This window comes from Lepus europaeus, chromosome 12 (genome assembly GCF_033115175.1).
Source record: "Lepus europaeus isolate LE1 chromosome 12, mLepTim1.pri, whole genome shotgun sequence".
Taxonomy (NCBI): Eukaryota; Metazoa; Chordata; class Mammalia; order Lagomorpha; family Leporidae; genus Lepus; species Lepus europaeus.
Window position 1 is genome coordinate 58,484,468 of NC_084838.1, and position 12,937 is coordinate 58,497,404.

Genomic DNA, 12,937 nt, shown 5'->3' on the forward strand with positions numbered 1-12,937 from the left:
CTGCCTATTACATGTCTCATGTATTTGTAGTTGATTATATTGAAATAGGGGAACAACTTTTATGGGCTGTTTTACTTGTGCAGTGATAGCTTCAGACTTCAACTAAAACCACAGAGAGGGAGAAGTTCATATAGAAATGAAGCCTTAGGCAACTGCCTTGAAATTGTGCAATGAAAGGTTATTCCTTTGTTTCAACTAACTCATGTTTGGGAGGCAGTTTTATTTTTTTTTTTCCCTGTGTTTCATTTTTAAAATAGAGAACGTATTTTAAAATATTTTAGCAAATTTTTTCATGACTTTCTCATTTGCTTCTTTGTGAAGTATGATCAGTTTTACTTACAGTTGTATTTGCTCTTTAAAAATCACTTGGAACTTCTTAGGTTAAGTATTTGAGGCTTAATGAGTAAGCTTGAATTCTTTTGAGATTCTCCAATAAAGTTTGCTGAAGTACAGCCTTTAAACGTGATGAATATCTTGATTATCAGTAGTGCCGTGATTATTGTTTTTATTCAAATCTTTGGAGGATTTGAAGGTCATAAAAAGCCTTACATTAGAAAATATCGGAGAAAGAAATCATAGAAAAATATGGAGATTTGTGTAGGGGAGATGCTTTAGGTTTTGAAGTCTGTTTTTTTAAGTGCATATATTTGTGGAGTGATAATTATAATCATTTTGGGGTTTTCTTTCATCCAGTCAGGTTGAAGACCTCTTTTATATAATCTCTTCTTTCAGGGAAGATGAGAAAACATTAAGAAGAACTTGTTTTTTGGTAATTATTTTTTCCCTTTGCTTCTAAAACATAATACAGCTGTCTGATAGGATAGTTTCTACTTTCTTTGTATATCAGAAAGAGAAGAAAGAGAACTATCTTAGAAACATATTTAAAGCACATGATGAAAATGAAAGGTTTTCAAAAACCTTTTAGAATCTATTTTCTTTGTGCCAGGTACCAGATGTTGATGTTGGCAGTGCTTAAGAGGGTCACAGGGCATTTAAAATCACTAGGCTGTGGGGAATAGAATTCCAGGTCTGTTGCACTGAAAATTATTTAAAACTTGTGTTTACTCAGTGGTAAGTAGTGCAAAAGTACTTTTTCTATATGAACCTCTCTTAAATAGGTACCTTAGAAAAACATGATCAATGAAATTGCTGCAGAATATATTTATGTCCCAATGGTTCTTCTTAGCGTTGCAAAGGTCACTGGTTCCATTTAAGTTTCTTTTTTCGATGTGAAAAACAGATCACTCTCAACCTTGTTAGATAGGATTGGCCTTGCTTTTGAGCTATCCATTTCCAATTACAGAGAACAGATTTGTGCTACTTAGTATATATACTTGTGAAGAAGGACATAGGAATCTATAGCAAACTCAGATAATATTTATTTTGTATCCCCTAGAAGTGTAATTTTGAGAAGGAAATAAAACCTTTTGCTTGCTGCTCCCCCACCTCCCATTGCTATTTCTCTGATTGAGCTAAAAGTTCCTTTTCTCACTGCTAGGGTAATTAGGGTTAATAGTTTCATTGTAAACCTGGGATTTTAGAAAGTAAAAAGTTCTGAACAACAAAATGAAGTCTGACAAGTGTACCTCTTTGTTTTCATTATAGATTATTGTTTCTTCTGGCTTTGTGGGGTGTAGCAATAGGAGTTGGAGGGTGCTTTTCTGGGCTTTTCCAGAGAAGTTCAGTGCATTTTGCTATAGTCAGAATCAACATTTTACTCAGGAAATTTGAAGTTATTCTAGGAGTATAATGATAATAAGTTTTGTTTGCTTTTTTGTTGTTGTTGTTGTTTTTCTCTCTTTAGGAGGTAGAGTTACAGATTGAGAGAGAGACAGAGAGAGAGGTCTTCCATCCACTGGTTCACTCCCCAGATGGCTGCAGTGGCTGGAGCTGGGCTGATCTGAAGCCAGGATCCATCTTACACTGTTGTCCCAGGCCATAAGCAGAGAGCTGGATCAGAAGAGCAGCAGCGGGACACTAACTGTACCCATACAGGATGCTGGCGCTGCAGATAGAGACTTAAATTACTAAGCCGCAGTGCCAGCCCCTGTAATATTAAGTTTTTAACACTATTTTGCCCTACTTATTACTGCCTGACAAAAGTCAATATTTTTTTCTCTATAGAAAAGGAAAGTTTTCAAATAATGCATCTGTCAGGGAAAAAAAACTAAAAAAGAATAGTTCAGTATTACCGGTTGTTGTCTCTGGGATTGTGGCTACTTTCTGCATCTTCACACTTTGCTAGACTTTTTAGATTTTTCTACAGCTCAAGTGTGTTACTTGTAGAATCAGAAAATTCGTGTATCCTAGGTGATTTTGATGTGCCTGAGGAATCATTGCCTGTTCTAATTGCAGGTCTGGGAACTTTGGTCCATCAGACCCAGGCTGATGGATGTCTACAGTCATGCATTGCTTAATGAATGGGATATGTTCTGAGATGTGCCTAGTTAGGCAGTTTCATGTCTGTGTGGACATTGTGCAGTGTCGCTACATAAACCTAGGTGGTATGGCTGGCTGCGTATCTTGGCTGTATGGTGTAGCCTATTGCTTTTCACTGCAAAAGGATAGCATGTTAATACTGAATGCCTGAGACACTTGTAGCACAATGGTAGGTATTTGGAAATGTAAACCTGGAAAATATACAACAGCAACAAGGTTGAGTGTTTGGTACAGTGCCACTTGAATTGCACACAGCTCATATCAGAGTGCCTGTGTTTAAGTCCTGGCTCTGCTTCTGATTTCATTTTCTTGCTGATATATACCCTGGAAGGTAGCAGGTGATCAGTCAACTGCTTGGATCCCTGCCACCCATGTGGGAGACCTGCATTGATTTCTCAGCTCCTCACTTCAGGCTAGCTCAGTCTTGACTATCTTGGGCTTTTGGGGAGTGAACCAGTTGACGGCAGCTCTCTGTGTGTCTTTCTCTGTCTCTGCACTTTTCAAGTAAAAATTAACTAAAAAAAGGTACAGTAAAAAGATGATATAGCAGATAAAAAATGATACACGTGCATAAGGCACTTAACCATGAATGGAGCTTGCAGAACTGACTGTTGCTCTGGGGATTCAGTGAATAAGTAGAGAGCGAATGTGGTGGCCTAGACATTGCATACTGTGCACTACTGCAGACTTTATAAACACTGTACACTTAGGCTTCTTTAAATTTATTAAAAACAACTCTTCAGAAATAAATTCACATTCGCTTACTGTAACTTCTTTATACACTTTTAACTTTTTTAAACTCTCTGGCAATAACACAGCTGAAAACACAGATATACAGCTATACAACATAATTTTTATGTCCTTATTGTATAAGCCTTTTTCTATTTATAGCGTGTTTTATATTTTAAACTTTGTTAACAGCTAAGGCACAAAAGCATGCATTAGTCTAGGCCTACAGAGGATGAGGATTGTGGATATCACCGTATTCCACCTCCACATCTTGTTCCACTGGAAGGCCTTCAAGGGCAGTAACATGCTGGGGTTGTCCTCCCCTGGGGTAGCAGCACCTTCTTGACATCTCCTGAGGGGCCTGCCTGAGGCTCTTATTGAGGAGCTGTCACTCTTTCTGGAAATATGTTTATGGTAGTTTGCTTGGTTTCTTTCTTCGTCATAAATTTGCTAGTAAGCAGAGAATGTGCCACACACATTTCTCTTGATGATTGAAAACCTTTTGGTATTGAGATTCATGTTTTCATGAACTGAGTCTGCAAAAGCTTCTACTAAAATTCACTGTGAGGGGCCAGCGTTGTGGTTTAGGGTAAAGCTGCTGCCTGCGGTGCCAGCATCCCATGTGGGCTCCAATTCGAGTCCTGGCTGCTCCACTTCTGATCCAGCTCTCTGCTATGGCCTGGGAAAGCAAAGATGGCCCAAATCCTTGGGCCCCTGCACTATTGTGGGAGATCCGGAAGAAGCTCCTGGCTTTGGATCAGCATAGCTCCGGCCATTGAGGCCAACTGGGGAATGGACCAAAGGATGGAAGACTTCTCTCTCTCTCTGCCTCTGCCTCTCTGTAACATTGCCTTTCAAATAAATAAATAAATATTAAAAAATTCACTGAATTTTCTTGGGATTCTTCCTTCTCCTGCAGTTTCCTTTAGTCTCGCCTCTTCTTCAGATTTGTGTTCCTGTGGTGATAGGAATTTTTCAGCTCATTATAATCTTACCAGACCACTGTTCTCTACGTGGTCTGTTGCTGACCAAAACATCGTTATACAGTGTGTGACTAGCTCCCAGAGGCATCTGATGTTTGGAATGTGGGTATGTGTAGTTGTGGACCCCTTCTCACTGGGTTTGCTAGTGACCAAAGACAGTATTTATGTCTACGCTTTGACTGACTCCAAGGGCTCACCATTGTTGCCATTACTATCACACAGATCCTTACCTCTTCCCCTGTCCTGTATGTGTATTCTGTGGGCATTTTTCTACTATACTTGTATTCGTGGTGCTCATTCATTGTAACTGTGCAATGGAAATGGATTTACAAGGTGGTAGTGTGTTTTGATAGATAATTTCTGAATTTCCTCAGTCATCATCCATATAGTTTAGTGGGGAATGCAAAATGAATGCCTACTTTGTGAATGGCACTGAGGGTTGATTTCTAATTCATAAAATCCTTAACGTAGTTTTGAATAATACTTCTGTTTAGGAAATTCCTTTAAACCATAACATGTTGCAGTTCTTGGAAAAATTACATAGAAGTGTAGTGTTTGGAGTCAGGAAACTGTTGTGTCACTTTTTAAATATGATGTCAGTGTTGGTACATTTAACCTCTGAACTTTGTTTTCCTTCTCTGTAAAATGGGGACGCTAATAATACTTTTGTTTAGGATAGCTGTGGGGATATATGAAAGTATTTTGTAAACCATATACATTTCATTTATTGACTAAGCTACTCTTGCCAAACTACCTAAATTAGAATGGAGGTGATTTGGATCAAGTCCCTGAGTTCACAGCCTAGAGCCAAATTGCATTTGTCCATTCTACTTGGAAGGTGGGGGTACGTCAAAGATGTATGGTTTTAATCTTATTTTGTGAGAGGCTGTGCCTACTCTAACCCCCATTGCTTCCATTAAAAAACTTGAAAATAGTTCATTTTCTGTTCCTAATTACTTGGCAGAAATGTAGAATAGAGAGAAACTAGTAACAACCAACCTTTCCTTTGCACTTACAGATCAACAAAAGGGATTCTTGGGTCCTAGAGACCAAAGAAAGAATCAGCAGGAATGCCCAGGGTGAATTGATGGATTGCAGAGCCTGGCTGGTAATTACTTTCACTGAGCTAAAACATTAACTTCATACATGGGAGCAGGGCCAGATGAAAATCAGAATTTGGACCTCTTCCCCTCCTGTGGATATCCCACACTTTCCTTCTGGATGCAGTTTTTGCTTTGTGGGATATCCCTGCTTCCCTTCCTGGGACCTGGCATGGCTTTTCATGCCCCACCCTGACAGACTAGAGTTGTGACTTTTGTTTTGGTTGTCCTGGGCAACTATTAGTTAGGATAATGACAACTTAGGTTAGCCAGCTTTCTAGAGTGGCAAGAAACCCCAGTTTCTCAAGAATTCTTCTGGACACTTGATATTGACAGATTTATCTCATATTGGTGCTCACATTTCTAAATGGCAAGCTTTAGCTTTTAGAGTTTCATGACACTTCTTACCATGTGCATACCTAACTGCAAACTAGGTGCTGGTGTGTCATCTCGGGAAGGCAAGTGGGTTTCATGTCATAGGCTAGCGTGTGTTGGTTGACAACTTCCAACTCTGATATTCTGTGAAAGACTGGGAAGCCATGGGGATTTTCTTCTTCTTTTTTTTTTTTTTAAGATTATTTATTTGGTAGGCAGAGTTACAGAGAGATGGAGGCAGAGACAGAAAGAAGTCTTCCATTTGCTGGTTCACTCCCCAAACGACCACAGCAACTGGAGCTGGGCCGATCCAAAGTCAGGAACCAGGAACTTCTTCTGGGTTTCACATGTGGGTGCAGGGGCCCAAGCTCTTGGGCCATGTCTACTGCTTTCCCAGGCCATAGAAGAGAGCTGGATCAGAAGAGGAGCAGCTGGAACACAAACAGGAGCCCATCTGGGATGCCAGCACTAGCAGGTGGTGCTTTACCCACAGCACCAGCCCCTGGGGATTTTCAATGACATGATTATTGAGTAATGTGTGTTTGTTGTCAGTTGGGAGGGGCACGTACGTGTTTTTGGATGGATGTCGAATCCATAGAACATGAGAGCTTATTTAATCTACTCTCATTCTTAACTCTCTCATTGTACAATGGAGAATATGGGTATCTATAAAGATGGAGGTGCTTTCAGTTCATGAGAACCAAAAGTAGACTTGAACTCAAGTTTTCCGAATTTGAGTTCCTTGTCACCTTATGTGGAGACTAATAGTAAGTACCTATGGGATTGACAGAGAGTTAAATAAAAAAAAAGTATGTTAAAAGTTAGCACTCATGACTGACTCTGATAAAAACTTAAAAAATTAAAGCTAAAATGTGATTATTGTCATCACACTTCATTCATTGTGCCTGCTACCATATTTTGTAAGGTAGGCAAGTAGTTGAATATTTTATGTCATTTTGTTGGATCCTAATTTTTGCTAACTAAATCATGTATGCAGCTTATGATTCTAATGAAAGAAAATTTGACAATGACACGAAGGCTTTGGTTGTAGATAATGATAATTTTGAATTTTATACATTTCTGTGTGTTTGAGTTTCTTGTATGAGTCCTCAAGTATCAGCTTGAAATGGTAGGTATTCAGTATGGTCAGTTTCATGTTTCCATGAATATGAACTGTTTGATGTTTTGAAGTATCCTGGTCCCATCAGCACAGGGCTTAAGTTGAAAGACTTTAGTTATGATAACTGGTATGATGTTGTTATTTGAAAGATCAGACTTTCGTATAGTTTTTGAAGACATGGGAATATACTTACAATATATTAATTGAAGAGAAATGGACATGAAGCTGTATAAAATATTTAAGGAGAAAAAAATCAAGTCTCTTGTATCTTGGTTAGATAGTGAATGGTTCATTGCCATTTTGTGTGGTATTGGTGCTGTCTCTGATGTCCTTGCTATCTCTCTAGGAGTGTTGCCTTGAGAAAGACCGTGGGCTTTGGAGTCACATGTGTTTGAGGCTCCACCCATTTTCCTCATTTAAGAGCTTTGGTGTTGGTTAAGTTGGGGGGTCTCTGAGCCCTAGCTATTTAGTTGGGATAACCTTGGATAGCTTTCTTAATCCTGAAAGTGGCTTGCTCTCGGAGGTGCTTAGTAAATGTTAGCTCCTTTTCTCCTCCTAACCACAACCCTTACCTCCCACCTCCCTTCGCTGGCAGTTCACAAGGATCAATTCAGAGAATAAATAACTTGGAAAGTTTTAGTTTCATACTAACATTTCCAGTGGTTTGTCTTTTAAATCATCTCTTTACTGTAAAAGTCTTGGTTCCTATAAATCTCATACCCTTGGGAACCAAGCTCATGACAGTCTTGAAGTGTCTAACTTCAAAGGATGAGAAAATCTGAGCAAGCCAGACTCCTGATGTCCTCTCTGCAGTGGTGTGTGTGAGCGAGCCTCTCCCTTAGGAGAATGTGTGGTGACCGCCTCACCATCCACCTCTCTCTGGCTGTGATGATGGAGGGTGTGGAGAGGACTCAGGGGCTCAGGGTTTATAATTGCATGGCTGTCTGGCCTTTCCTGAGCATTCTTTTCCCTTCCAGGATTCCTGTAATTGTCATCAGATGGCTCAGTCTCCCAAATGTTTCCGGTATTGCAGTGGCTTCTGGAGTGTGTTAAAAAAAAAAAAAAAGCCAGAATCAGCAGTCATCATTTGTTTGGGTCTGTTTTGTGTAAATGTGTGTACATGGGGTATCTCTGGAGTACAGAAAGTTCAGTCAGATATGGAGTCCCTCTTACCACCTCTCTTGGGCCTTCCTACTTCCTTTGCTGATTCGTTTCCACCTGTACTACCTTAAAGAGCACCCCCCACCCAAAAAAACACCAAGGAACAGTGGATCCAGTGTTCCTATTTTCAGCTATGGTCAGCTTTCCTTTTACTCTTATTTCTGGCGACTTTATAGAGTGTTCCACATTTCTTGGATCTGCTAAAGGCCTTTGGGAGGTTGGACTGGACAGTGAGTGAACCCTGTGAAGAATGTTTCAAAGTTTTGGGCCATCCTAGGCATGGTGAAAAGGCATGAAATGGACCCTGAATTTTACTTGATAAAATCTGAATGACAGAAATGATAGCATTAATTGGCAAAGCTGGTGTGATTGTGGAAAGAACAGTCTAAAGCACAGATGTGGCAAAGATGGATGTGTTCAGAGTAGAGTATGTAGACAGCAGCAAAATAAGAAAACGTCATAAGTTCGTGTTCAGACTTTGGAAACATATCAGCTTAAAAATTCTAATTTTATGGTGAATGCTGTCAGTAAACTTAAATGTAAGACAGAAGGTTATAGAAGGAATGGCCCATGCTCTCCAAAGGGTTTGCATTCTGAGACTTGAAGGGTGTTTGAATTTTCCTTTGTCATAAGCCTGTATCTGAAAGCACAAATACAAGAAGATTTTTTTGCATTTTTTTCTATCAGATAAGTTCTTATAACTTGACCTTGACACTGCTTTTCTAGGAAAGGAAATATTGCTTTAAATGAGGAAGGACAGCTAATTAAATAAAACAACAACAAAAGTTGAGTGATTGACAGGTCTAAATTCATATGTTACGCCTCCCCACCAATTCCCCTAGCAGGCTCTGACTAGAGAGGTGAGTTTGGATAAGATTGCTCAACTAGATTATATAGGAAAGTGTAAAATTGAAGAAAACTAAGGCTGTTTCTTCTGATTCATGTTGTTGGCTAAGAAACGGTGTTTCTTAAAAGCCAGCTTTTTTCTTTTGGAGGGAGGGTATTTGGCCTAGAGGTTAAAACACCACTTGGGATGGCCACATCCAACACTGGGGTGTTTAGGTTTGAGCTCTGGCTCCTGACTTCAGCTTCCTGCTAATGTGCACTGTGGAAGGCAGCAGGTGGGAATCAGAATGTGGGCCCTTGACACTCCTGCTGGAGACCTGCAGTGAGATCCTGATTCCTGACTCTGGCCTGGCCCTGACTCAGCTACTGGGGACATTTGGGGAGTGAACCTACAGATGGCAGCTCTCTCAGCCTTTTGAATTAAAAATGTAAAAAGCCACTTGGGCGCTTTAAAGAAATTTCATTATTTAAATGACAATGACAAAGAGAGAGAGGCAGAGACCTATATCTTCCATCTGCTGTTCATGCCACAAATGCCCACAACAGCTGGGGCTATGCTAGACTGAAGCTGGGAGCCTAGAATGCCACCTGGGTCTCTCACATGTGTGGTAACGACCCAAGCACTTAGGACATCATCTGCTGCCTTCTCAGGCACATTAGCAGGAAGTAGGATCAGACTGGAGGAGGCGAGATTTAAACTTACACTCCCTTCTGAAATGCTAGCCTCCCAAGCAGCATCTTAACCCGTTGCACCACAATGATTAGCTCATAACATCTAAGTAGTGATGTTTGTGTTCCGGTGCCTCTGTGTGTCTAATGATGGGGTATTCGTTTAACTTGCAGGGATCCACTTCTGGGTATGATATTGACTGTTGTGCTTCTTTATATAAAACAGTGCTTTTATGTTGTTATTTGGATCTTTGGAAATAATGGCCATATATACTGATGCCTATCTCATCCCTCTCTTCCCTGATGGCTGAGGGTACAGTATAGGAAGAGGCCCCAGATCCCAGTGAGTAAGGTAGGATTCCTGTAAAAAGCCTCAGTCACAGTGATTGCTTGCCCCTGGCAGTGATTGGTCTTAACCAGCAGGTGCACGGCTAAGTTCTGGCCAGTAATTTGTGAGAGGAAGTCTGCTGGGAGAGGATAGTGAGAGTCTTCCATCTGGAATGGAATACAGATTACTTCCCAGGAAGGTGACTATGGTGTTTAGAGAGGCAGTGCGCCCTCTTGGCCTGCATGAGCTCCACAGCCTGCAGTGAGAAAGGCAGAGCCTGCAGCACTGGTACCCAACATTGGGGGCTACCCATGGCTTTTTGCTTCGTAACTCATAGCTAAGTCACAGTCCACTGTGTGTTCTGTGAAGAATCTTCTGTTTCAAGATGTGAAGGGCAAGTGCAGTTCTTGGTGGGATGCAAACTAGAACTGACTCTTCCCAAAGCAAATGCACTCCAGCCCATAAATTCATTTCCTCAACCATCTCATCCTCACTGCTGGTGTCATCTTGATGAAAGGTATTGTGGGGCAAACACATCCATGTTTATTAATTTATTTTGTTTCTGCTATTCGGATAACTCTTTGCTTAGGCAATTTATTTCTGCTTTGGATTGTTAAGATTGATAGGACGAACAAAAAGAGTGTGAAGAGTTGGGAAATAGTCTGAAAAAACATTGTGGTGTTAGAGAAGTTATTCCATTTTCACAGTTAGTATTTGTTTGGCCTATTAGGCTTGCTTTTGTGTCTGATTTTGTTGACAGTCCTGTTATTATATTAAAGTTGTTTCTTGTAGTATATTTTCCATTTGAGTTAAGAAAACTCATTTCATTTCCTAAGATGAATTATAATTAGGACTGTTTGGTACTGAGAATCTTTTCTCACTTAATACTCCTAATAAGATACAAATGTTCTAAATGTCCTTATGAGTGGATTATATTTAGGGAGGAATCCACTTATTTTAGTTAACTAATCCCTTTGCTTTTGTATCCTACATTCTTATTAGGCTCTCACGTTCCTGTTCTATGTGGAATTCCTTGTGAAATCAGATCTCAACAAACAGTGTTATTAACTTTCAGGGTCAGTGGTACTGAAAATGTCAATGAAGTTTGTTAACTCTACACATCTTGTTTTTATAGCACTCTTGCTTTTTTAAACATTCTTGACAAATATTCCCTCTTCTTGCAAAGTGAATTTTATTTTTTTTAATGTTTGTTTATTTTCATCAACTTGAAAGGCAGAGTGACAGAAAGATCTTCCATCTGCTGGTTCACTCCCCATATGCAACAGCTGGCCATAGGCCTGGAGCCCCTGCTGGGTCTCCCATGTGGTTGGCAGGGGCTCATGTACTTGAGCCATCATCTGCTGTCTCCCGGAGTGCTTTAGCAGGAAGCTGGATGGGAAGTGGCACACTGGGACTTGAACCAGTGCTTAGATATGGGATGTGGGTGAATTTTACTTCTTAGTTGGTTCTTTTCTGATATCTTTGTTTTTACTCCCTAGAATAAGATAATTAAATATATTTGAAAGTGTCTGTTCTATTCTGACTCCTTTTGAAGTCTGGGAATGTTTTTTTTGGCTCCTTGGATCTCTAGATGCTGTATATCCTTGTCCTTTTGTGAGAAATCTGGAAAAGTCCCAAGAAAGCTAACTGGTTATGGTGTTGGATCATAGTGAACTGTTTTTGCCTACTTTCTAGGATTCCATGTTTTACTTTTCTTGATGACCACATCCTTCATTCAGAAGAAAGCAGATAAGTTAGTGATGAAATGTTGAAGAACTTGACCAATGGAGTTATACATTTTGAGTTCAAATATTGTCTTCAGTGTTTGCTGTTCGCATATTCTTAGGCAGGTTGTCTGACTTCATGGGGATTACCATTCTACTTACCTTGTCAGTTGTTAAGAAGATTATATGAGACCGGCGCCGCGGCTCAATAGGCTAATATCCGCCTGCGGCGCCGGTACCCCAGGTTCTAGTCCCGGTCGGGGCACCGGTTTTGTCCCGGTTGCTCCTCTTCCAGTCTGGCTCTTTGCTGTGGCCCGGGAGTGCAGTGGAGGATGGCCCAAGTGCTTGGGCCCTGCACCCGCATGGGAGACAGGTGAAGCTCCTGGCTTCAGATCAGCACGGTGTGCCGGCCGCAGCGCACCGGCTGCAGTGGCCATTGGGGGGTGAACCAACGGAAAAGGAAGACCTTTCTCTCTGTCTCTCTCTCTCTCACTGTCCACTCTGCCTGTCAAAAAAAAAAAAAAAGATTATATGAGAATTGATGAAAAATACACCTGGTGCTTATGAAGTATATAGTCGGTATGATGGTGTCTAGTTGAAGCTTTAAGAACACTATTTTATCTGTTTCTCTTTTGATCCTTACAACTCTTCTGTGAAAAATGTACTATTATTAACAATATTTTATGAGGGAAGTCATAAAAACAGTATGTAACTGTGTTATTAGTAAGAGAGTAGGAATTACAATCTAGATTTCTCCCCTAATTTGTTATACTTGACAGTAAATTGGGTCTTTAGGAAGTCTCCTTGATTCTGTGATATCATCAACCAGAGGTGTAGCTGGGACATGCATCAATTTATATTTCTCTTATGAGAACATTTATTTCTTTCTGTTTTTTATTTAAAAGTCAGAGAAAGGAGAGAGACAGAGATATTCTATCTCTGTTATTCCTTCTATTGAAGGAATCTATTGTTGATTCTATCTGTTGATTCCTTCCCACCCCCCAAATGCCTACAACAGCCAGGACTAGGTCAGGCCAAAGCCAGGAGTCAGAAACTCAAACCAAGTCTCCCACACAGATGCCAGGGCGGAAGTATTTGGGTCATCATCTCTTGCCTTCCAGGATTCACATTAGTAGAAAGCTAAGTTGGAAGTGGAATAGCCTGAACTTGAACCAGCCTTCCAACACAGAGTGCAAGTGTCCCAAGCAGCAACCCAATGGCTGTGCTGCAGCCCCTACCCCCAGTTCCTATTTCTTAAATTTGGTCTAATGGTGAGTCATTTCATTCGTTCTAGAATAATTAACAAAGGCATTTCTCAGTTTGCCTTATTCTGAAACACACAATTTTCAGTGGCCATAGTTAACTAAATAACACTGGTCCCCTAACAACGCAGTCCACATTTTAGTTTCCATGTTTTATTAACTGTAAGTTATTGTATAAAGTACCACTAGTTCTTCCTGTTA

At 40.4% G+C, this 12,937-nt stretch overlaps 1 protein-coding gene across 24 annotated transcripts in view; it reads left to right on the top strand.

Annotated features, from left to right (window-relative positions):
• Nucleotides 1-12,937, top strand: part of BNC2 (basonuclin zinc finger protein 2) — a 454,605-nt gene that overhangs the window by 70,038 nt on the left and 371,630 nt on the right. For 17 of the 24 annotated variants that reach the window (XM_062208178.1, XM_062208176.1, XM_062208182.1 and 14 more), the window contains exon 2: nucleotides 5,170-5,259. The exons of the other annotated variants lie outside the window; for them this stretch is intronic. In XM_062208178.1, coding sequence (XP_062064162.1) covers nucleotides 5,170-5,259 — 90 coding nt within the window. The remainder of the gene's footprint in view (nucleotides 1-5,169; nucleotides 5,260-12,937) is intronic. 24 annotated transcript variants of the gene reach the window in all.